The sequence below is a fragment of the Perca flavescens genome, chromosome 21 (genome assembly GCF_004354835.1).
Source record: "Perca flavescens isolate YP-PL-M2 chromosome 21, PFLA_1.0, whole genome shotgun sequence".
In the NCBI taxonomy this organism is placed as follows: Eukaryota; Metazoa; Chordata; class Actinopteri; order Perciformes; family Percidae; genus Perca; species Perca flavescens.
The window spans coordinates 3869398-3895314 of record NC_041351.1 but is presented as its reverse complement, the minus strand read 5'-3'; the positions used below and the strand labels follow the sequence as shown (position 1 = coordinate 3895314).

At 41.4% G+C, this 25917-nt stretch overlaps 1 protein-coding gene across 3 annotated transcripts in view; it reads left to right on the top strand.

Moving 5' to 3' along the window:
- Positions 1-25917, top strand: part of aatkb (apoptosis-associated tyrosine kinase b) — a 59543-nt gene that overhangs the window by 8333 nt on the left and 25293 nt on the right. Inside the window, exon 2 of one of the 3 annotated variants that reach the window (XM_028567310.1) lies at positions 14407-14540. In XM_028567310.1, the coding sequence (XP_028423111.1) occupies positions 14407-14540 (134 nt within the window). Of the gene's footprint in view, positions 1-14406; positions 14541-22783; positions 22900-23831; positions 24092-25917 lie in introns of those variants that run through there. The other 2 variants (XM_028567312.1, XM_028567311.1) reach the window with 2 other exon arrangements.

The following is a 25917-nucleotide window of genomic DNA, read 5'->3' as shown; positions in this document are numbered from 1 at the left end:
TGTAGTAAGGATAAGAATAATAAACCACCGAATGATGCACAGTGCCTCCGATAGCTGTTTATATTCATTTTCCTTTCCTAAAGTGTTATTTCTCTGTTGTGCCAAAATGCAAGACTGTTGCTTTTATTTAGGCGAGTGACTAGAAGGTTAATTTCCTTTCTAGTGTAGGGGGGGAGGGGCAAGTTGTTCTTTGTCTTGGCTCAGCGTCTGTGAGCAGGGAGGGCTGAACAGGAATTGGGGGGAAGCAGTGGGGAAGGAGTCACCATGGAAACTAGTTGATTTAAAAAAAAAAAAAAAAAAACTTGCAGCCTGTTCTTGAGTCAGAGCCGTCGGCAGCTGTTCGCTGACATTTGGTTAGGTTTACCTTCAGATCTCCAAGGACAAACCAAACATGCGTCATATTCTTTTATTATTATTTCAGAGGACAGGATTTGAAGGGACTGTATTTTATGTGAGAAAAGGTAGATGTACAAACTTGGAAAAAAAAAACATCCATGCTGTTCTGAGTGAGATACGGTTTCTGAATGTGTCCTGCCTTCAGTCTCCGGGTGAGCTGTTCAAAATCTGCACGCCTTTCTACGTCACTAGCCGAAACGAGGGGGCCTCGTTTAGAAGAAGTCTCCCGGCTAATCCTGCCTTGTACTGACTGAAGTTGGAGAAACAGCTAGCTAGCTCATGTAGTCCTTACCTAGCTACAGAGCATGTGCGACTGACAACAAAGATGTTACAGAAGTTGAGAGGTCTCACTCTGTAGCTAAAACAGAGACCTGAACACAGGGTGAAAAGAGGAGCCGCAGCAATGGGCAGTACAACAAAAATATGGTGTTTTTTGAAAATTAAAACCACGTAAACCTATTCTGGTACAACCTCAAAATACAATTATGAACCTGAAAATGAGCATAATATGGGCACTTTAAGATTGCAATTATTTAACAAAGTTGAAGTAAAAGAGACGAGATAGGATAGAGATCTGTTAGTTGGGTTGTTTGAACATAAAACATGTTTAATTTGACTTTTTAGAACAAGCATGGGCTAAAAGGAAGACTGCTTTGTCTCGATGATTCTGAGTCTGGAAGTGACATTCGCTGTTATTTATTCATTTTTTTTGTGTCCGTAGTTTTCTTTTGAAATGTTTAGACACTATTGTGTTGTGGCTGCTGTAATATGTTTTCTTTATTCTTTATCTTTATCTTTATATTGGTGTCATGTAATTCCGTGTGGGATGGGCCACTTAGTGGCATGACCCATATATATAAAATATATCATACAGCATATCATATGGTCTCTCAGTCTAATGTCTGGATGAAGAAGTGACCAGAAGGATGAACCAGCAGATGTACGGCAGATTGTTCATGACCAGATCATCAGATCCATGCAGTTCACACGTGTTTAGCCATCTCTAACCCTCCCTCCGCCCATTTGTTTTCCTCCTGTCACCTGTTGTTTTTTTCTCTAACTGATGAGTCTTCCTGTTGTCACCCCATCCCCCTCCCTGATAGAAGCACGGTGTCAGCACTAGTGTTGCAGAGGACCGAAGGGGGAGCAGTGATTTATTGCACCAGCCCAGCATTTTTGAAAGCGCGGCTCAGTTAGCTGGGAGCTAAGAAGCTTTGTCTCTGTCACCTAGTTTGGCACACAGACACACTCACGAATATCTTACAGTGAGAAGCATCTACTGATTGTATCCATTCCTTAACTCCTGGCGCTGATCCAGCTTTCTGCAATGGAGTCTGAGGTCATTTGCATTCACAAGAATACATCAGGTGTAATGTCCATGAGAGACTGAGACTATTGTTTGGGGCTTTTTATGGCCTTTAATCGACAGGATAGCATGAAGACAGGAAAGGGGAGAGAGAGGAGGGATGACATGCAGCAAAGGGCCGCGGGTCGGATTCGAACCTGGGCCGCTGCCAAGGCCTCAGCCTACATGGGGCGCACACTCTACTGGGTGAAAGAAGGCAAGGCAAGGCAGCTTTATTTATATAGCACATTTCAGCAACAGGGCAAAGTGCTTTACATAAAACATGAAAGAGCAGTTATAAAACAATTAAAAACAATTTAAAAAACAAGAATACATTTTACAGTGCAGTATAAGAATTTAAAGAACTGAGAGATAAAATACGTGAATAAAGAACAGTTAAAACAGTAAAACATATAAAAGAAATACTTTTATGGAGTGAAACCTCTTACATTAATGTATAATGTGCAATGATTTACTGATAAAACAATGTAGGGACTTAGGGCGCTTTTACACCTGTAGTTCGGTGGACTCGGTGCGATTCGAAGGGTGAAGTAGCAACATTGTTGCATTTCTCATTTGGTCCGGTTTGCGTTCACAGTGCGCTTTGTCAAACGCACCAAACACGGTAAACGGTCGCTTGTTATTGGACGGAATATCTGAGTGAAACTCACCGAGACTTAATGGAGAAATATTGGAGCGACGCTACATTTATAACCTCTTGGGTTTCCTGGTTCTGCTTTAGTGTTTCTAATCTTTTGGAAGAAGGCGAACAATGAGAGCAGCTGACACACAGTGAGTAAAGAGAGAGAGAGAGATGATGATGTCACACAGACCACCAGCGATGTATGGTCATGACAGGTTATGGATCTTAATGTTGTCATCCCTTAAGTCTTATATAAGTCCTTACATTGTGTGCAAGGTTGAAAATGCAGGCCAGTAAACTACATGACTCTATTTGTTTTTTTTAAACCCCCCAATGTGACACATCGTTCGTGTGTTGAGCCCCCTGAACAGTTATTTGTTACCTTTTTTCGGGAGTGGGTTATCTTTCATATTTTTTTTGAGGGGGACAAATCTACCTCTTCTAAATATTATCCCCTGACCCCTGCTAATCCAAGTCTGTATGTTAACATGCACACGTCAGGTTGTAGAGCATCCCTCCACTCAACAGGCAGGCTGTTATTCAATTGTCTGTCAGTGGCTGCCTGAGGTCTGTGGGCCGCACACATCACTCACCTGACTGCCAGCGTTAGCCTGAGAGTGGAAACTGTTACTTCTGCTCCTGATATAGAGCGCAGGGGACCTCCACACATTTCACAGCCGTACAGTGAATACATTTGGCAGTGAATCATATGCAGATTCTCACAGGGATTAACATAACTCCACAGTTTGGGAGTATCTGCTGTTATTCCGAGACAAGAATATTCAAAATGTTAATGTTTCCAGCACACACACACACACACACACACACACACACACACACACACACACACACACACACACGCATATTGTTGCTAACAGTAGAGCGAGCTCAGTTGTGATGAATGTGTGGGATGTTGGCATTTACATGACACTATAGGTCACATTTGCATCTGACATAGAATGCTCTTTGTATCCCAATCCTTTGTGTTTGTACCTTAAATATTAGCGTGTGTGTGTGTGTGTGTGTGTGTGTGTGTGTGTGTGAGTGTGTGTGTAAGTAAGGCTTTGTTCTTTTATCTTTTAAAAAAAAATCATGCTGATATGAAACAGTCGTTAAGAGAAGACTGCTAATGACAAAGATGCAAAGATCAGTTGTCAACTTTTAATAATCTCCAACTATTTTGATAACCAAATTCTAGGTTTGAGTAATTTTTAAGAAAAAAAGTTTGAATTCTCTGATTGCAGCTTGTTAAATGTGAATATGTTTCTAGTTTTGTCTCTCCTCTGTGACAGTAAACTGAATATCTTTGAGTTGTGGACAAAACAAGACATTTGAGGACGTCATCTTGGGCTTTTGGGAAAACACTGATCCACATTTTTCGCCATTTTCTGATATCTTCATCTCAAACCTCTTCACTCTCTGCTTCTTTCATGCTTAATTGGGATCACTGTGTACAATCTTTGCCCTGGCCAGTTTCCAGCCCTTCAGGTGCTTTCACCTTTCTCTCCGCTGAGCTTTAGATCATCTCGCCGCGGCGAGGACAGGTAACCAGACCCAATGATGGGTGAACGGTGTCGGCTTCCTGCTGACTCCCCTGAGCTGGATGTGAGCAGCGGGCACAGGAAGAGAGCCAGGTCAGAGCTGTACTTACCCTGCTCAGACAGTCAGGGAGGTGTGCCCCTTCTGGATCACAGCTGCAGCATAAAACTGGGCTTCGCTGGCTCTATAATGGCTGGTCGGCTTATCTGAATGGAGCAGGCTCAGCAACAGCGACGCACTAATGCCTGAATTAGATCTGGAATTACCACCTGTAAACACAAAACCAATACAGATTTACACATGTATTTGTTGGTAGAGCAATTGTTTTATGCACTTAGGCAGCTGCAGAGTTAATGCACATTCAGGCTGATAGCCAGGATATTATGTCGACAGAGTTTGGACTCCTCTCAGCCTGTCAGCTCGGATCGAAATGTCCAACATGTCAACCACACTTTAGTCATTCTGACAAGCCAAGTCACAGCAAAACCGTGATTCATCCCTGCATTGTAGGCTAGCTCAGTTGCTTATTGTCAGTGTTGGGTGTAACGCGTTACAAAAGTAACGCAGTTAATGTAATGTATTCCTTTTTGCCGTAACGCAGTATTATAGCACATTACTAAATCAATTTTGGTAATATTATACCTATTTCAATCTCAGTAACGTGAGTTACAACGCATTTCATCCTGAAATTAAGTAGCATTTTTTTTTTTTTTTTTTTTTTTTTTTAAAGGTGCTCTGCCATACAAAACCGTTTTTACTTGCATTTTTTTAAATCTGTTAGGTCCATATGTGTTTGTGTTATGACGTGAATGTGAAAATGAACTGCTACCCCTTCTGTCAGCTCTAGCCACTGAAAAGAAATAAGCAGAGAAATCAGACCTATTACAAAAGCTGGTCAGTCTGACATCATGTTGCCTGAGCTCATTATTATTCATAATAAATGTGAAAAACAACTTAGAGGTGGTGGGGCTGGCGAGTCTAGTCGTCACTGAGGTTGCCACGCAACCAGCCGGAGGCTAAACTAAGCTAATCGCCTGCTGGTTCTCGCTCTATAATAAGTGTACAGACGTGGCCGAGGTATTGATCTTCTCATCGACACTCTTGGCAAGAAAGCACTTCCTTCCAAAATGTCTTATTCAGCCTACAGGGAGATTGGTATTCTAACAGCACAGAGATTACAGGTTGTGTTTGGTGTGTCTCACTGCTGAAAGTTTACGTATCGCAATCTGGAAATCAGGACGAAGATGGCCTGCAGCGTTCACAGATGGAAAAGAGAATAGAATAGTTGTATTGTCATTGTACATGTACAATGAAACTGAATGCAGTCCTTTCCTTGCAAAACAGCAAAAGTGCAAAGCAGGTAAATTTAAATATATATAAGTTGCATTATAGGTCCCATGACATGGTGCTTTTTGGATGCTTTTATATAGACCTTAGTGGTCCCCTAATACTGTATCTGAAGTCTCTTTTATATAGACCTTAGTGGTCCCCTAATACTGTATCTAAAGTCTCTTTTATATAGACCTTAGTGGTCCCTAATAATACTGTATCTGAAGTCTCTTTTATATAGACCTTAGTGGTCCCCTAATACTGTATCTGAAGTCTCTTTTATATAGACCTTAGTGGTCCCCTAATACTGTATCTGAAGTCTCTTTTATATAGACCTTAGTGGTCCCCTAATACTTTATCTGAAGTCTCTTTTATATAGACCTTAGTGGTCCCCTAATACTTTATCTGAAGTCTCTTTTATATAGACCTTAGTGGTCCCCTAATACTGTATCTGAAGTCTCTTTTATATAGACCTTAGTGGTCCCCTAATACTGTATCTGAAGTCTCTTTTATATAGACCTTAGTGGTCCCCTAATACTGTATCTGAAGTCTCTTTTATATAGACCTTAGTGGTCCCCTAATACTGTATCTGAAGTCTCTTTTATATAGACCTTAGTGGTCCCCTAATACTGTATCTGAAGTCTCTTTTATATAGACCTTAGTGGTCCCCTAATACTTTATCTGAAGTCTCTTTTATATAGACCTTAGTGGTCCCCTAATACTTTATCTGAAGTCTCTTTTATATAGACCTTAGTGGTCCCCTAATACTGTATCTGAAGTCTCTTTTATATAGACCTTAGTGGTCCCCTAATACTGTATCTGAAGTCTCTTTTATATAGACCTTAGTGGTCCCCTAATACTTTATCTGAAGTCTCTTTTATATAGACCTTAGTGGTCCCCTAATACTTGTAGGATTCTCGTAGGGTACAGATTTGATCATTGGCAAATTATCAAATATGTTTTATCAATATTAATAAAGTTATGAATATGGTTATTAATAACTTTATCAAATCGACAAACAATCAAAAACGGGGCACCACCCTGCAAGTCAGGGACCAATAATCAAACTGTGGAACAGTCTCATTCTGTGGTAATCCTTTAAAAAGGAATTAAAGGAAGGGGTGGATCCAAACACGGACCTGATTGACCAGCAATTATTACAACAAGTACACAAATAATCACAAGCAACTGCTAATTAAGCATAATAAGATTTATTAACGTCACAATTATCGGTAGCTAATCAATAATCCTTCACTAATAAACTCATATACCTTTTTACAATATCACAACCAAAAACAAAGCAAAACAAAGCAGCATGTGTCATGGACACGTCTGTGGGTGTGGGTGTGTGTGTGTGTGAGAGAGGAGGGGCATGTCGACCTGTATTTCTAACACAAAGCTACCCAAAATGGCTACTCCTGTGAGCTGCACAAAACTATTTGGCCTCAAGAGGGCGGTAGTGGTGCTGCGTGCACGAGGAGGGGCTGAAGAAGCCGGGGGTTGCTAGGCAACGCGCACGCTTAGTCGGTATGGTAGCTAGTTCCTGTGTTAGCTCTGTCCGAACGTAAGCATGCCACGTGTGAAGCTAGCCTGCAGCGTTAGCTCGGGAGCTACGCGGCTAGCCTGTGGGGTGTGTGTGTGTGTGTTAGAGAGAGAAGAAAGAAGAAGAATAAAGGAAAAAAAAGGGGCACTCTGATCTTGAGTTATCGATAATGACCCAGTTCCCCTCAGCCACTCAGGTCTGGGCTAACGTGTGGTTTAGGACAGACTGAGACTTTTGACTTACTGAGGGAAACTTTTGTCATTATAACTAATTCAGTGACTAACAGCTGATTTTCGCGATTCTATCGCAGACAGTAACTAAACTCCTGAAAGGAGTGATTTAAGCAGGTAGCGATTACAGTTATACCAAGCTACTTAACACAACATAAATCAACGAGTATAGTGATCAATTTATACATTCACAGACAAGATTAATAATCACATATGGACCAGTACATGATTAAATCAGATCACATTAATGGCAACAATGGTAGCGAACCCTTTTGCTCATTAATAAACACACTACTTATCTCTGCCCAGACGTAAGCCTTCTTACGGTGTGTTCAGTCCGTTTGTTTCTGTCCAGAAATGAAACGGAACGGGTCCCTGGCGCTCGTCAGCGGCCACGGAGAAACGTCCCAAAAAAAAAAAAAGCAGCAAGGGGCAAGTTTAGTCGACTTTGAGAAGAAAAACGTTGTTTCCTTCTCACTGCAGATATGAAAACACTGGTGTGTTTTCAAGGATCCACCGAAATAAAATCCACATTCTCCAGAAAATGGAAGTTTAGCACAAGCGCTTGCGCCTCCTTTCAGCAACTGAGTTGCAAGTGAAGACGGGGAGTTTCCTAGGGTCAGGTTATTTATAGGTTAAAACCCACCTGCTGTGTTTATGGTCCCGCTGAACCAATAGGAAGACTCAAAACTCTTGAAAGGGTAAAAACTACACTTTTGTAGTCATTTGACTTCCTGCCAGTTGTGAGGAGTTTCCCTTCTGGCTGGCATTTCGCATAGAGGTGTGAATTATCCCGGCTTTGGGGTTTACATGGAGGCCAAGATTCCTTTGTCTTGGTCACATGTTCCTTTGTCTCTGAGCACATGTGTGTCCTGTATCCAGAGGTCAGTTTAATCTGAGGCCTTTTGGTTAAAATCAGATTTAACCAAACTCTTGGTCCCCAACATACTGTATCTGAAGTCTCTTTTATATAGGCCTTAGTGGTCCCCTAATACTTTATCTGAAGTCTCTTTCCCAAAATGTAGCCTTGGTGCAGAATTACAGCCAGTAGAGCCAGTACCACAATGAGCTTTCCTTAGGATGTGCCATTTCTGTGTCTGTAGCTTTAAATGCTATTGAGGAGGAGAGAGGGGGGGCAAGGTGGAGGGTGGGGGTGTGGCCTTGACCAACTGCCACTTGATGTCTGATGTCTCTCTCTCTCTCATGGGTGGGCCAAATTCTCTGGGCGGGCAAAGCAGAGAAAGGGGAGGTAACCTTGCTCCTTATGACCTCATAAGGAGAAGATTCCTGATTGGTCCATCTGAGCTTTCATTTTCTCAAAGGCAGAGCAGGATACCCAGGGCTCGGTTTACACCTATCACCATTTCTAGCCACTGGGGGACCATAGACAGGCTGGGGGAAAGCATATTAATGTTAAAAAAACCTCATAAAGTGAAATTTTCATGCAATGGGACCTTTAAGTTTAATTATGGCTCCTGGATAAAAACGGTTTCTCAGTCTCCGTTTGTTTGATGTTTTAATTGTCCTTAAATGTCTGCCCGAGGGCAGCAGTTCAAACAGAGAGCATCCGGGGTGAGATAGAATAGAATAGAATAGAATAGAATAGACTTCATTGTCCCTGGGGGGGAAATTCTAAAATCAGCATAAAATAAAATCAACATAAACAAAGCGTCCTGGGACACATAAGAAGGACACACATGACAGCACAGACAACACAACATCCTAAGAATGAATTGTGATAAATAAAGTGTGAAGTGCAAAAAGTGCTGGTGTATTTATTGCACCCTGCTGTGCTAATGATATATCTTTGAGTATGCTCTGGGATTTTTTGAGGCAGCGGGGGCTGTAACGATCACCCAGGGATGGGGAAAGAGCAGCCAATGATCTTCTGGGCGTGGGTGATGACCCTCTGGAGCGCTTTCCTCTCTGCTGCAGTATATCGAGGCTAAGTCATTAAGCTGCAAAAGAGTGAGTTTTTTCGCCACTTGTGTCTCCGTAAAAGCCGTGCGAACACGTGCGGTTGTCAGATCGACTCAGTCTTTGCTTCGTGGTTCTGTGTGCTCTCGCTCAGACTCCGAGCTGCTGCTCTTCTGCTCACTGAGTTTCTGTGTTGAGTGCTGGAGAAATTCTCCTGGGGGAGACACTGCAGAGTACACAGCCCTTCAGCCTCTTCTTCTTCTCTCTCAGATCCTTTCTTCTCTCCTCTCGTCTCTTCATGCTCGCTCCCTTTTCATCATTTAGTCATCAGTATGTGCTTCAGCGCCCTGCCTCGGGAGGCTAAAAATGGCTACCACCTCGGAGTAGCTGAGAGCTATGCGGTACCCGGGCTGCGAAGCAATAGAGAAGTAAGAGGAGAGAGAAGATGCAGACGCAGAAATTGTCTGTCCACCTGCCTGTGTTTTGCACTGTAAATGGGGTTTTGTGTTGTTGAGTGCAGCTAATGAAGCTCTCTGGAGAGACATGTCCCTGAATGATTGATTGAACTATAAGCGTTCTTTAACAGGAGACATTTGTCCCTTCTGATCTGGGCTCATTACAGCTAACAAGAGGCAGAATCCTCTATTTCATTAAGATTAGCAGTCAATGGGATTGATTTTTCACAGCTAGGGTAGAAAACACAACAACAAGGTCCTTTTTTTATGTGTTTCTGTGGAGGTCCAACTCATCTTAGCTAGTTCCAAAAAAAGGATGTATAAGATCTTAGTTGTACAGTTGCTGACTGGCAAAATCAGACCTGTACAGCAGCGTCAGCATCAATAAATTTCAGTAATTTTTCTCGTTCCTTTCCTCCACTCCTCTCCTCTCTGCTAACCAACCTACCAACTGCTGTACTAAGCTGGTTTCTGCACCTGTCTACACTACCAGGGTTGGGGCTTAAAGGGGGGCTGATTGCAGCTTCTTAAAATATGAATACTTTCTAGTTTCTTCTCTCCTCTGTGACAGTAAACTGAATATCTTTGAGTTGTGGACAACACAAGACATTTGAGGACGTCATCTTGGGCTTTGGGAAACACTGATCAACATTTTTCACCATTTTATGACATTTTAAAGACCAAAACAACTAATCAGTTAATCCAGAAAGTAATCTACAGATTAATCGACAATGAAAATGATTGTTAGTTGCCGGCCTATAATTATTGTATACATCAGAAATCTTGATTAGTTGATCAGTTCCAAAAACAGGTTCGACCCACATTGTGTAACTGAGAAGAAAATGTACAGTAGTGTTTCTGATATAAAGTTAATTTTAGACTAAGGGTGTGGCAGTCATACATGTAGCATCTGCTTAAAATAATAATGCACAAAGTGATTATTATGCAATCTTTTCATTGCGACTGCACGTGGACCTAAGGGTGTTCCTTAAATATTAATCCCGAGCAGCATCCAACGTCACACTCTCTGTCTTGCGCTGTTCGGGGGAGATGGGATTTGTAAGCGAGGGTGTTTTAAATAAACCACAACAGAGCCAGAATTTGTCTCTGCTCTCGGTAATTACCCCCCTGACAAATAAAAAGTAATTAAATCTGAATGCTCTTGTAGTCTATCAAAAGCACTGAAGGGTTATTGTGGACCGAATTAGCAAGCTGGCATTCTCCACTTCTTCCTCCCAGTCTGCTTCATGTTGCACTTTTTATTGACATTGTTGCTGCACTGTACCTCTTGTTTTATATAGCCCATTCGAGTGAATTCCCGACTGGGACTCCCATGTTCCAGGAACCCCTGAGCCGGCCAGCTAATCCTGCATCTAACTGTTAAATTTGCATGTTTTTTGTTGTTGTTTATATTCTCTTGTCTTCCTGCATTCTGCCAGCCGGCCAGCTAAACAACAGTGTTCGCACTCTGTCCAATTATACTAAGAGCCTGATACTCACTGAGAGCCAGTCGCACCAGCTTTCAGAGGATCAGCAGTGTGTATGTGTGTCTGTGTGTGTCTGTGTGTGTCTGTGTGTGTCTGTGTGTGTCTGGTTGGCAATGCTGTTGGCAGGAATCAGTGTCAGAGACTTACAGCTGAAGGCAGCCCCGCGTGGCTGTCTGTCCAATCTCTTTCCATGGCAACCGTTGCATTCCAGAAGCCATCGCAGAACGAGTTCAATAAATCACCCACTGCTCAAAAATGCCCCCAAAATTGGGAACCAGATATTATTTACGAGAGTGGACAGCATGCACGCGACACACATGGAGCATAATACAAACCATGAAGTCTGAAAATTGGCCTCACTGGTACAGAATGAGGCTCAGAGCGGCATAATGAGAGAGAAATGGAGCTAAAATTGTAGTTGTAGTAGTCCATGGCATAGCAGGGCAGCAAGGCATACAGGGCATGGCAGGGTGTAGCAGGCAATACAGGGTGTAGCAGGGCATACAGGGTGTAGCAGGGCAGCAAGGCATACAGGGCATGGCAGGGTGTAGCAGGTCATGGCAGGGCATGTGTATACATACACATACAGTACATGTACAGTATATCTACCTATCTGCCTACATGCACATTTACACATGCATACACATAGACACATATGCATGCATACACACATACATATACACATTTTTTCTTTTCCATTTATCTAATTCAAACCGAATAATAACCCATCCAAACTAGACATAGTATATAAGGAGTAAAACAATCACCTCCAGTCCTTTTCGTATACGTATATTCAATATATTCATTTTAAATAGTCTCTTAAAATTGCTCATTGTTGTACATTATTTCATCTTTTCATTGCTGTTGTTCCATAAATGAACTCCTTGGTTGTGATGTAATGATATTTAGCATTTGTTCTTGTAAGTTTCTTTTTAAATACACAAGTTCCTCTTAAGTGATGTTTGCTCTCTCTCATTTGAAACAACCCTTGGATACTGTTCAATAGCTTTTCATTATTTACCTTTTACGTGATTTGTGCAGTATTAAAGTCAACAATATCTTTGAATTTGAGTGCTTTTAGTTTGATGAAAAGTGGATTAGTTGGTGTTCTATGAGTGGTTTTATTTACAATTCTTAAGGCTTTATTTTGAAGGATGAATATAGGTTCAGTGTTTGTTTTGTAAGTGTTTCAACAGTAAGTAATGTATGGTTGTATGAAGGAACAATACAATGTGTACAGTGAACGTGGATTTAATAGGTATTTGGTTTCATACAGTATTGCAATTGATATTCATTTTTATTATGCTTCTGCTATAGGTGAAATTCTTAAAGCTATAGTGCATAGTTTCTGTCACCCCCATGAGGAATTCTAAGAAATGACAACAACACTGTCGCTGCATCCACATGATACTGCATGATACCCTGCGTGATCGCGCACGCGCCCCCACCCCTTCTCCACACAGTTGCTAGTAGCCAGGACATGGAGGATTAAAAAACATGATGGACTCTTCAGAAGAGGTCATTATCTTCACTCGAGCTTCTGTGCGGGAAAGTCGCCGGACGACACAATCTTCTGAACATAGTCCTACTGAGAAATCCAGAGAGAGTTGTGTGGAGCTGATAGTCTTAATTAGCTTTGTAGCAACTCATTTGGCAATGGCTTATTATCAAAAAGTTATGCACTAAAGCTTTAAGGTTTTCACTGGTTGTTTACTTTGTATTTGATCACTTTCTGTTAGCATCTGATACTGGAGTTGTCTTCCAAATTAAACTGCCAACTGGTGGAAGACATAACTGACATGTTGGATATATAATTAGAACTATAAACTTCCACAATAATTTAACTTTTCAGATGATGTTGTCATTTTAATAAATAACAAAATGTGAGTAAAAGTAACAATAAATTAAGGCAACTGATGTAGTCCAAACCTGTATCATTAACAACCAATAATGAGAAAATGATAGTGGACATGAAAAAAAAAAACTATTAAAGCATGAGTTGACATGAAATTTTTTTTTTATTTAGCCTAATTTATACATACAGTAGAAGAGGGATAAAAACAAATTGGAGGGGAAAAAAACAACCTCATATATATATATATTTATATTGTGTTTCTGGGGTGCTGCAGCAGTGACCGTGAAAAATACATAAATTATACATCAATAAGTTTCGTCTTCCACCCCCTGTATCCTCATTATGTAAAAGTGTCCTTTTTTATTTGGGTAAAACAAATTAGAGTCACAGCTAGAAAAAGTTAAGCAATTTATTTATTTGCAAATTGCCCTCCCAGCGCTGTTTTCTATGAATATTATATGAAAAAGCCTCTTGGTGCAAAAGATATGCCACCATTGCCAGATGAAGGTGATACATCATCACATGCAATCATAGCCTGGTTTTCATCGTGCACTGGATAAATCCTACAGAGCTATAATGTTTCAGAGCATTTCATTTTCAGCAAAAACATGACTGCAAGCCATAAATCAAGCATGTGAATGTCGCTCAATGGAAATTTCTCATGAGACAGAGTCAGTTCATGAGCTACTCTATAATACATTAGAAATGATGCGATGGAAAGCCTACTTACGTACAACAGTGTATCAGGGTGGATTACAATTCTTTTGTTTTTGAAATCCAATTACTCTCATGTACCATACTAGTCTATAGCGACAACGATTGCTCCGGCCAGATGTCCGTCCCCTTCCTCTGTCTCTGTGTTGGCGTTCTAACCTCCGGTGGATTTGTGAGGACTATGGTTAACTGCTCCTCAGATCTCTGCAGGGTAAATCCAGACAGCTAGCTAGACTATCTGTCCAATCAGAGTTTTCTCTCGCACGACTAAAACAACCTTTGAACGTACACAGGTTCCACTAAAACAAGTTCCTTCCCGAGGCTATTTTGCCGAGTCACCATTATTGTGTCCGGAGCTTAGCAATTGTGATTGGTTTAAAGAAATGCCAATAAACCAGAGCACGTTTTTCTCCCATCCAGGAATGGTGTGTGGACTAGACAGACCTTCCTCCGCCATGCTGTGGAGGAAGGTCTGTCAATGCAAGAGACTAATGCGATACACACAGGCCCCTCGCTTTTTTCCGCGTTTCAGGTTTTTGTTGCCTTTTTCAAGGTTGTTTTTTGGGACGTTTTTGTAGCTTCTTTTGAAGTTTTTGTCACTTAAAAAAAAAAAAAAAGAAGAAGAAATTGACAATTTCTGCGATGTTTTTATCACCTTTTTTTTCCCAATGTTTTTTGTGCTTTTTTCAACATTTGTCGCCATTTGAGGTTTTAGTTTTTCGACAATTTTTTTCCGACGTTTTTGTCACTTTTTTCAATACATGCAGACATGTCCCGGGACCTCCCTAGATAGTTGGAGATACTGTATCAACCTCCCCATTGTTGAACCCAAAGTTACGCCCTTGGCCATACAAGCTTAAGTATGCATTTGATCCCATTAATGTAGTCCAAACAAACAATAGTGTTGTGCCTCAGCTCATCTTCTGTCTGTGTGTAACGTTTGTGTCCTGCAGTTGGCGCTCCGCTGAGTGAGCTATCCTGGTCGACCTCCCTGGCCGTGGTGGCCATCTCCCTCTCGGGCCTCTTCACCTTCGTCTTCCTCATGCTGGCCTGCCTCTGCTGCAAGAAAAGCAAAACCGGCTTCAAGGTGGGCCTCTCTTTTTAGAACTGAACTTCTTTTTTTTTTTTATCAGCAACTTCTACGTGAAACATGAAAGAAATATGAGCCATAAAGACAAACTGACACACCTCTGCTCACTCCTACTCCCATTAAATCATATACAGTTTTAATGGAGTCTTGCATAGAGATAGTCTAACGCTCTTTGCCCATGAACGTTATTGCAAATGGCCTGAACGCGGAGCATTCCTCTCAGGCTCTCATTAGACGTCCATTATATTCAGTACACAAGCTCTCCAGCCGTTTATACTTAGAACATGTTGATGGGGAGTGGATAGAATAGTGGACAAAGGTGGTAGAGGCTGTGTTTATGTAGCGACGGGACGCCTGCAGGTCCTCAGGGCCATCTTGTGTCATTGATGTAGACCCCATTTCTAAAAATGGGTCATAACACCGGAGAAAATAGGACAGGGAGCGAGGAAGGCAGTGTGTTTGTGTGTTTGTGTGTTTGTGTGTGCGTACGTTGGAGGAATGGTAGTGCTGTGCATTTGACTGCAAAAATGCTTAAATACTGTATGTGTCTATGTGTCTCTGTCTCTTGTTTTGTTTTGTTTTCTAGTACTAACTAACAAAGATCTTAGTCCGTGTTAAGCTGAGGCTGAACAAACATCCTGAAAGCACTTCCTTCCTCATAAAACATTTGCAAATCGATTTTTTTTAAATTATTTTAAAATGTGCATTATTTACATCCACGTCAGCTAGCAGTCTTCTTCTTCCTCGTCTAGAACCACGACGTTCCACTTCCAGGATTGCTCAGTTGCAGCTGACAGATGTCCTTTTACACCGGATTGCATTAATGTTTAGCGTACATTACGCCGCTCTTCCTCGCCCCCATTGTCAACCGTGCATGGCCAGACAATTTGTGCAGCAGCACCGTTTTGCAGTCACAATTTCTGATGGGTCTCAGATTTCAGTGTAACGCCTGTCAGCTGGACCCGTCTATTATTAGGAAGCTGAGATCCGGACGGCAAAAAAAACGAGAAATTCCGGACCCCAATGGCCCCGGGAGACACAGCCCCAAATAGAACATATTTCAACCTTGCTAGGTATTTGCTATTACACGTTATCAGGAAAAAAAAACAGTGTCTTACCTAGTAATGTAACGTAACGTAACGTTAGTAGCCATCTCTGTCTCCGGTGCCGGCCATGTTTTGACAACCCGTTCTCACTCTGAACTCGTAAAATAGCTGTCAGCGTCAGCATAGGGAGGTTGGTTGGGGATGTGGATGGGTCAAAAAACATGGGATTGTGTCACGTTTACTAAACCCAACTGTCGCGTTCTTCTTTACCTAAACCCAACTGTCCCGTTCTTCTTTTCCTAAACCCAACTGTCCCGTTCTTCTTTTCCTAAACCCAACTGTCCCGTTCTTCTTTTACTAAACCGAACTGTCCCGTTCTTCTTTTCCTAAATCCCAACTGTCCCGTTCTTCTTTACCTAAACCCAACTGTCCCGTTCTTCTTTATCTAAACCCAACTGTCCCGTTCTTCTTTATCTAAACCCAACTGTCCCGTTCTTCTTTTACTAAACCGAACTGTCCCGTTCTTCTTTACCTAAACCGAACTGTCCCGTTCTTTTCCTAAATCCCAACTGTCCCGTTCTTCTTTACCTAAACCCAACTGTCCCGTTCTTCTTTATCTAAACCCAACTGTCCCGTTCTTCTTTTCCTAAACCCAACTGTCCCGTTCTTCTTTACCTAAAGCCAACTGTCCCGTTCTTCTTTTCCTAAACCCAACTGTCGCGTTCTTCTTTTAAACCCAACTGTGTTCTTCTTTTTACTAAACCCAACTGTCCGTTCTTCTTTACCTAAACCCAACTGTCCCGTTCTTCTTTACGTAAACCCAACTGTCTTCTTCTTTACCTAAACCCAACTGTCGTTTTCTTTTTTCCTAAACCCAACTGTCCCGTTCTTCTTTACCTAAACCCGACTGTCGCGTTCTTCTTTTCCTAAACTGTCCCGTTCTTCTTTTACTAAACCGAACTGTCCCGTTCTTCTTTTCCTAAATCCCAACTGTCCCGTTCTTCTTTACCTAAACCCAACTGTCCCGTTCTTCTTTATCTAAACCCAACTGTCCCGTTCTTCTTTATCTAAACCCAACTGTCCCGTTCTTCTTTTCCTAAGCCCAACTGTCCCGTTCTTCTTTACCTAAAGCCAACTGTCCCGTTCTTCTTTTCCTAAACCCAACTGTCGCGTTCTTCTTTTACTAAACCCAACTGTCCCGTTCTTCTTATACTAAACCCAACTGTCCCGTTCTTCTTTATCTAAACCCAACTGTCCCGTTCTTCTTTTCCTAAACCCCAACTGTCCCGTTCTTCTTTATCTAAACCCAACTGTCCCGTTCTTCTTTACCTAAACCCAACTGTCCCGTTCTTCTTTACCTAAACCCAACTGTCCCGTTCTTCTTTACGTAAACCCAACTGTCGTGTTCTTCTTCTCCTAGAGCCAACTGTCCCGTTCTTCTTTTCCTAAACCCAACTGTTGCGTTCTTCTTCTCCTAAATTCAACTGTCTCGTTCTTCTTTTCCTAAACCCAACTGTCCCGTTCTTCTTTACCTAAACCCAACTGTCCCGTTCTTCTTTACCTAAACCCAACTGTTGCGTTCTTCTTTTCCTAAACCCAACTGTCCCGTTCTTCTTTACCTAAACCCGACTGTCGCGTTCTTCTTTTCCTAAACCCAACTGTCCCGTTCTTCTTTACCTAAACCCAACTGTCCCGTTCTTCTTTACCTAAACCCAACTGTCCCGTTCTTCTTTTCCTAAACCCAACTGTCCGTTCTTCTTTACCTAAACCCAACTTCTTTTCTCCTAAACCCAACTGTCCCGTTCTTCTTCTCCTAAACCCAACTGTCCCGTTTTTCTTTACCTAAACCCAACTGTCCCGTTCTTCTTTACCTAAACCCAACTGTCCCGTTCTTCTTCTCCTAAACCCAACTGTCCCGTTCTTCTTTACCTAAACCCAACTGTCCCGTTCTTCTTTATCTAAACCCAACTGTCCCGTTCTTCTTTACCTAAACCCAACTGTCCCGTTCTTCTTTACCTAAACCCAACTGTCGCGTTCTTCTTTTCCTAAACCCAACTGTCCCGTTCTTCTTTTCCTAAACCCAACTGTCCCGTTCTTCTTTACCTAAACCCAACTGTCCCGTTCTTCTTTACCTAAACCCAACTGTCCCGTTCTTCTTTTCCTAAACCCAACTGTCCCGTTCTTCTTTACCTAAACCCAACTGTCCCGTTCTTTCCTTAACCTAACTTTGTCAAAAGTGACGCCAATAGTCCCCACCAAGCGTGTTTAGAATAAGGAGACTTTTATCGTCAATAACAATGCCAAAGGCACTTGACCAAACGTCCGTATTTTAGGCGATGAGAGTGAGAATGTGTTGGTTTTGATCGATAGGCTACATAATAATGTCCACAAAACAATCCTTGCCAATAAAGTTTGTATAGTCTATTTGATAATATGAATAAATCCCCATTTTCCGTAAATTTTCCTCCTGATAAACGCGTAAAATAACGATTGATCCCTTGAGATGCAGCTCTCAACTGACTCCTGACTGACGTGACGTGATGACACTGTCACGTCAGATCGAAGGAATTCATTACATTTGAATATTTAAAACAATTTTTTATACTTTTTTTCTGACAGGCACTTCATATTCTGAAAAATAAATAAATAATGTAATAAATAAATAAAATAATTTTCACCAAGGGAGCACAGCACTCCCTCTCGGCCACTAGGGGGTGCTGCAGCACCGTCAGCACCCACCCTCCACCGCCCTTGCGTCCAATGACAAGTCTAGAAGAGCCGCACGATTAACCCTTGTGTTGTCCAAAGATTTTATATCAGAAATATGGGTTTCTTTGAACCAAAATGCCCAAAATAACATGGATGTAATGCATGGATGTGCATTTTGTAGGAACCCATACAACGTTCTTTGCAGGTAAAATTAATGATTACATTCACTGAATTTGGGGTCTTTCATTCAATTTTTATAACATTTGAAAAACATGTTTAAATGGTTTTCAAAACAGTCTTCTGACTAAACTTTGACATAAACCAGTCTGTGATCCACTCAACGTCCTTTGATCTTAACGATTAGTCAAAATAATTCATAATTTCTAGGTATAATGTCATATAATTTAGGTTTATTGACCTTGAATTTAAAACAAAACTTTGAAAAAAGTGACAAAAACGTTTTAAAAAGTATCAAAAGCATAAAAAAAGAGCCAAAAATGCTGAAAAAGGACCAAAAATTCAATTTCACTTTTGATCTGCATGGACAAACAAGTTCAAAGTGGACGGGAAGACAAAACAAGGGTTAAATAATTTTATCCCCATTTAAGATACAAACAACATTGGGACCCTCTCATCAAAACTTTGCTTCACAGCACCACTTTAGGCTCCGGAAACTTCAACCCAAATTTAATGTTTGAAAAGAAAAAGGTTGACGGATAAATCAAGACAAGAAAGTAATTGGTTATACACCCTACTGTGATGCATTACACCTTTTATCTTTCCTCTTCTACAAAAAGCCCCTACTGTGATTCCTATTCCCACACGGCATTTGAAACTGTCAAATCAACATGATTTATTCTTCAACTTGTACATTTATGACACAAAATTATGTAGGCAGTTAACACATAATTCAGATCGAAATTGCAGAAACGTTTACGTGAGAATCACACGGTTAAACCTGTCGGATGACTTTTCTCACAGAGTCAGGGACATGTAAGATTGTTTGAATAATGAGGTTCTCTTTGTGCAACGGCGTTTAACATTGTGGGTTGGGTGGTGGTGGGGGGGTGAAAATTATAACTGGGGTGTCTGGTGGTTGTCTCCCAGGAAATTTTGGAGCATCAAACGCTTCATTTCCAGCATTCTGGTCAATTTTTCTGCAACAATTTGTGCCTTTTCTGTATGCAAATGTCTTTATTTATGTAAATATTATTACTAATAATAATAATAATAACCAATACCCTTACGTTACACGTGTTCTAGGATGTTTTATTAGGAATTATGTTCATCTTAACAACAAATATTTGCTTGCCTCAGCATTTAAACTCTTTGACTCCATTTCCCCGGCCAGTTTTGAATATTGGAATAATTTGAATATTTAAATTTTGAGCATATGAAACACTTGATTTCCTGCATTGTGGTGAATTTTTCTGCAACAAGTTGTGCCTTTTTTGCGTCAAGTTAGGGTGCAAATGTCTTTATTTATGTAAAGGAAATTATTATTATTATAATAGGTTTTTGGAAATTGTAAATTACGCCTATGTCTTTGTGTATATGTCCATCTTCTCTCTCTGCACCTTCAGCCTTTCTTTCATTTTTTTCACTCTACTTTGAATATCTTATGAAGCACAGAGCTGCAGTGATTCCAGAAGTGTCTGGACAATAGGTGTAATTTACAGGGGGGAGGGTTTAACTGGCCAGTGCAACCCACCCCAAAAACCTATTATAATTTCCTTTACATAAATAAAGACATTTGCACCCTAACTTGATGCAGAAAAGGCACAACATGTTGCAGAAAAAATCACCACAATGCAGGAAATAAAGTGTCTGATATGCTCAAAATTAAAAATTTTGCTCAAAAGCGGAGATCTCAAACCCCCCCATGTTGAACCCAAAGTTATGCCCTTGGTCTGTAGCCATATTGCAAAACATCCTGTTCTTTCTTGAGCACTGTCAAATGTGATTATAAGTGTTCATCTTGAGTTGTTGTCGCATATGTGATGTGCCTCGTGTGTGTTTTGTGTCTCTGGCGGGCTGGACCACCCAGCTCTGACCTGTCAGGGTGTGTCCGACGAAGGGGCCAGCCAGGGTGGGAGGCAGGGGGAAGAGAGAGGGCGCGAGGGCGTGAGGAAGGGCATACCCATGAGGCCACGGTGCATCCGGCCTTAGGGCCCCCATCTGGAATTAGACACAGCCTCTCCCAGAGCAGGAAGAGGGGATTTCAGAAAAAAAAAAAAAACATCAGGAGGAGACGAGAGAGAAGAGCTCTCTGTGTTTTACAGACAGGAATGATGAGAAACTTCCTCCAGAGATCCTCTCGGCTGTGAGAGGCAATAGTTCGGGGTTAAATATCAGGATTAATCATTTAAATGTATTCAGAGCCAACAGATTTAAATAAACCTTAAATCAGGTTCTCGAAACCCTTAAAGGACAATTCCGGCGCAAAATGAACCTAGGGGTTAATAACATATGTGTACCGAGTCGACTGTTCTCTGGGATCTGTTTTCATGCTAATTGAATGTGTCTCTAGCTTGAAACAAGCTAGCGCAAACCGGTGATTAGCTTATAACGCTAACCTTCGTGGGCAGAGGGTAAATCTATATTTCTGCACTACTAACAAGGCTAAAAATAGCACCACACTTCAACGGCAGCATAATGAGGATCCCTACATGTAAACCGAAGCAGTGAGAACTTTGAAAGCTAGCGCGATAAGCTAATTTAGCTTGTTTCAAGCTAGAGACACATTTGATTAGCACGAAAACATATCCCAGAGAACGGTCGGCTCGGTACACATATCTCGGTACACATATGTTATTAACCCCTACGTTCATTTTTGCGCCGGAATTGTCCTTTAATCGTTCACAAGAGCGGAATGAAGCACAGAAGCATTTGAGCCGACGATTTGTTTTTTTATGATATTATTCACATTCAGTTGTTAAAGATGACTCACTCCATGTACACCCCCCTCCCTTAATTTAGATATGAAAGTTTTAAAGGGTTTTTAATGTAAAATTAAGAAGTTCTGTTGCCTAATGAACGTAAGGCTCCAAACAGTGCTGTAGTACTCAAGATCGGTCTTGGTCTCAAGACCACTTTTTGAAGGTCTCTGTCTCGTCTTGGAACGGACCGCATTTTTAATCGGCCTTGTCTCGGGCTCGGATAAAGAGGACTCTGGATTTTATTTCAAGTCTGCAGGGATATCACTAAATTGGCTGGTTTTATGTTATCACCATTACTGTGATTGGATGTAAAACTGCCTGCTTGAAATGTAACCAATAACTTGACTCATTTCTAGTTTGAAATGTGTTACTGTTAACCCGCTCTCCCCGTCCCGCTTAACACACACTCCCGAGAAAGAGAATCCCGGAGACAGAAGAAGAAGCTCTGGCTGTCTGGTCTGGTCTCGGTCTTAGTACATTTATTCAAGTACTGTACTTAAATACAAATTTTAAGTACTTGTACTTGAGTCTTTTCGTTTCATTCCACTTTCTATTACGTACTTCGCTACATTTGAGAGAGAAATATTGTACTTTTTACTCCACTATATTCATCGGTTACAGCTTTAGTTACTAGTTACTTTACACATTCAGATTTCTGCACACAAAACACATGGAGTTTATAATATATGGAGTTTATAAAATCTGACGTTCTTTCATAAATGAAACTAGCCAAAAATATGATAGCTGAGATAATTAGAGCATTAAACACACAACTGTTTGGATCCTTTACACTTTCTACAATGGGAGGATTTTTTGTTATTAAGTACTTTTACTTTTAGTACCCTAAGTACATTTTCCTGATGATTCCTTACTTACTTTTACTTAAGTAACATTTTCAATGCGGGACATTAACTTGTAATATAGTATTTTTACAGTGTGGTATTAGTACTTTTACTGAAGTAAAGGATGTGTGTGTGTGTGTGTGTGTGTGTGTGTGTGTGTGTGTGTGTGTGTGTGTGTGTGTGTGTGTGTGTGTGTGTGTGTGTGTGTGTGTGTGTGTGTGTGTGTGTGGCCATGCTTTTGTGGGGAAGGGGACTGACAGATGTTCTTTGGCTTTTGGGAGAGAGAAAGAAAAAGAGAGGAAGAGAGCGAGTGATGTCACATGTATAGTATGTGAACCCCCCTCTCCCCTTCCCCCTCCCACTTGTATTTTCTCCCTCACATTTTTGTGGGGGCTCAATTTCTCTCCTCTCGCCTTGTGAACTGGGAGATAGAGTGCTCCTCCTCCTTCCTCTCCCCAGCTTCTCGTTTCCCAACCTCCCTCCCTGCCTCCCTCCCTCTATCCCTCTATCCCTCCCTCCATCCCTCCGTCCCCAGTAGTCCCGGGGACAGTCAGTGGTCAGCTACGAAGCCTCTTCCTCCTCTTCTGGACTCAACAATGACACTCTCTCTGCAGAATGATGTGGCCTTTTTCTGCAGCCTGCTCTCCCTGGCACCGCCAACCTCCCGCTGCCCTGCACCCATCACACAAATGGGAACCGGGGGGGTGTGTATGTGGGTGTTGTTATGTGGGTGTATTAACAAAACCAGAGAGGTTGAGATGCTGAAACCAAAGCTGAGGGCGTTTGACATGCCAACCTTATCGGTGGACTCTGAGGAAAGGTAAGAAGAGGAGATGCTGTGTTGTCACAGAAACACTGTGTGCTGCTTATTTAACCAAAAGGCAAGTTTTGTGGTATAAAGATGGAAAGGGGGATTTAAAGGACAAAACAAATGATGGAATCTTTTAGGAGGTTTTTTGGACAGACAGCTTAAGAATGAAATCACTTAGTATGAAATCTTTTTTTTATTTAGCAGATTTTCATGTGAAAAACCAAGTGTAAATCTGTTGATGCTGGTTTTATTGAGTCCTGACCAGTTTAGACAATTGATTGATTAGCTGGAAAAACAAGTTCTTCAAGCAAAACTACCAAATATTATCGGATTCAGTTTCTGAAATTTGACGATTTTCTGCTTTTGCCCGTTTGATATCGTTGTAATATCTTCTTAGTTTTGGACTGTTGATCGTACAAAACTATTTTAAGACAACACCATGCATTCTGGGAAAATGTAATGGGCATGTTTTTCTATTTGTTGATTTAGTTTCTTAGTAAAGGTCTAATCGATGAATTGCAAAAATAACAAAACATTTCATGATTTGCAGGCCTAGTTTTGATACCTTTTTACTGCAAGATGTATGGGAAATGAGAGATACTTTTGCTGTTCTGTAAATGCTGGTGTGTGTGTGTGTGTGTGTGTGTGTGTGTGTGTGTGTGTGTGTGTGTGTGTGTGTGTGTGTGTGTGTGTGTGTGTGTGTGTGTCTCGATGTGGAGAGTGAAACCACATGTTGTATGGGAGGGCGAGCGGGGCCGTGTGAACATTTGGATCTCTGGCCGAGAGAGGGTGTGCATGTGTGCATGTGCTCACATTCTTGGGGGACAGGATGAAGTTTGAGATGGAGGTGTGTGTGTGTGTGTGTGTGTGTGTGTGTGTGTGTGTGTGTGTGTGTGTGTGTAAGGGGTGTGTGTGGGTGTTTGTGTGTGTGTGGGTGTGCGTGTGTGCGTGCATGCATCTGTGTCCATGTCCGTGTGTGTGTGTGTGTGTGGCTGCAGCAGGTCACATTTTTCCAGTGTTGGGACCCCACTGCTCTTCAGCTCCCAACTAAGAGACTTTTATTCTGACATCCGGTCTGTGGATGGAGCCAACTCCCTCCCTTCTCCCCTCTTCATCCTCTTCTTCATCCTGCAATGTGTCTTTGACACACAGAAGGAATCATTCAGAGGCTCCTCACTGTCCATCCACACCAGGCTTCAATGTAACACACTAACATAGAAAATTGAAGGGATTTTCAAAAGCTTGCATGTTCTGAAATATTGCACCTGTATCTGACATTGATGCATCTCTTTTATTCATACTATTCATTCATCTCATCCACATCATCACTCCAAGAGCAATTACACGATTACAGAGTCGTTTTTCACTTTGTGAAAGATGCTCCACCAGATGAGTCGATCCATCACATAAAAAGAGAGTAGAAAGAACTTAAAAAATAGAGCAAGAGAGAAGGAAAAAATAAAAATGTTAAAATATGTGAATACAGTTACACGTAACGGTATGGATAAATAGAGCAAACTCAGTTTACCTCAGGCCGGTTTCTCATTACATGGCGATTTCAACCTTTTCATCCATTGTTTTTCATGCAAAGAAAAGTTACCTCTTAGTTTGTATGTTACTTCTTCTATATGTTGGCTTTTATTTGTACATGTTGTTCCAGACACTTCTTAGTAATCAAGTCCAAAGCAGTCACTGTCAATCTTCTTAAAAGATACGCTTTTGTTCAGTTCTTTTTTTCATGTCCAAAATCTCTCTTTGCCACTCAGAGATGTGAAGACTCACATTTATCAATCTCCTCCTTTGTGCCATTTGGAAAAATAGAAATGCAGTATCAAGTCAAAAGTAATTTCCCCTTTCTCATAATTTTTTGAATATGCTCATCTTTGGCTTTGATGTGACTTTTTCTTTTAATATAGCACATGCTGAGTGAGAGTGACTCACAGAAGCCTTTCTCTCCCAGCTTTGCTCTGCATGCTTCCAGAAAGCATCTCACCACTAAAATCATCAGGCTTACTTGCGATGTTGGGGATTGAGTTACGTGTAATGTTAGCACACAATTAATCTTTTGGGTAAATCAGACGGGCTTTGTTTACACTCCGATGTTTCCAATCGGTCTCACAAACAGCTCAGAGAAACACTAAAGCGGGCCAGGACAGCTTGCCTCAGTTTATCTCAGCTCAATGGGCCAGCCAAAATATCAATTTTGGATTGTGTTTTTTTTTCAAAACACTTTCTCTCGCTTTCTACATATATGTACATAGATGCAGTCAACTATTACATATTGCATTGAGTAGCTATGCACCCATTATATGCAGGGACGGGGCCAGAAGCGGGGCAGGGGGTGGCATGACCCCCCCTGAAATATGATTCCCCCCCAATCCATTGGGCAAGAGTGCTGTCAATCTGACAACTGTGATTTCCATTGGATCAGAGTACTGTCACTTGGTAGCCTGGATGTCAGCTAAACTTAGCCATGCCCACAAAATTCGAGGTCGGGTAGAATCTGAGTATGACCACGTCAGGCTAGTCACTTGGCTGCCTGTTCTGCCAATCTTCCCAACCCTTATCACATGACCAATTAATGTTTCCATGACGACTATCCAAAATTCTGATACCATGGAACCAGCACTGGAATTGTTTATTTAAAAGTGGCAGACTGAGCCTATAGAAAATGTGTATTGTATTCGGATATATAATTAGTTTAAAATGAAAACAAGTTAAATGAATAATGAATGTGATGTATTATTTAGAAGAATTACATTATGTTCAATCCTATCCAATATTTCTTATATTTTTAAGCAGATGTGCTATGCTGTACTCTGTGTTTCAAAATGCCCCCCGCCCCGTACTGATTATTGGTCCCCCCTGTGCCACCTCACTTAAAGATTCCTGGACTCGCTCCTGTTTATATGATCTACAATGCCCCTAAAAGCACATCAGGGAATGCTTGTGAGGTTTGTTTCCAAGTCTTGCGTGTTCATGTCCTCGCGTCTTACAACCAGTGTCGTGAGTCTAATGCAAGCAACC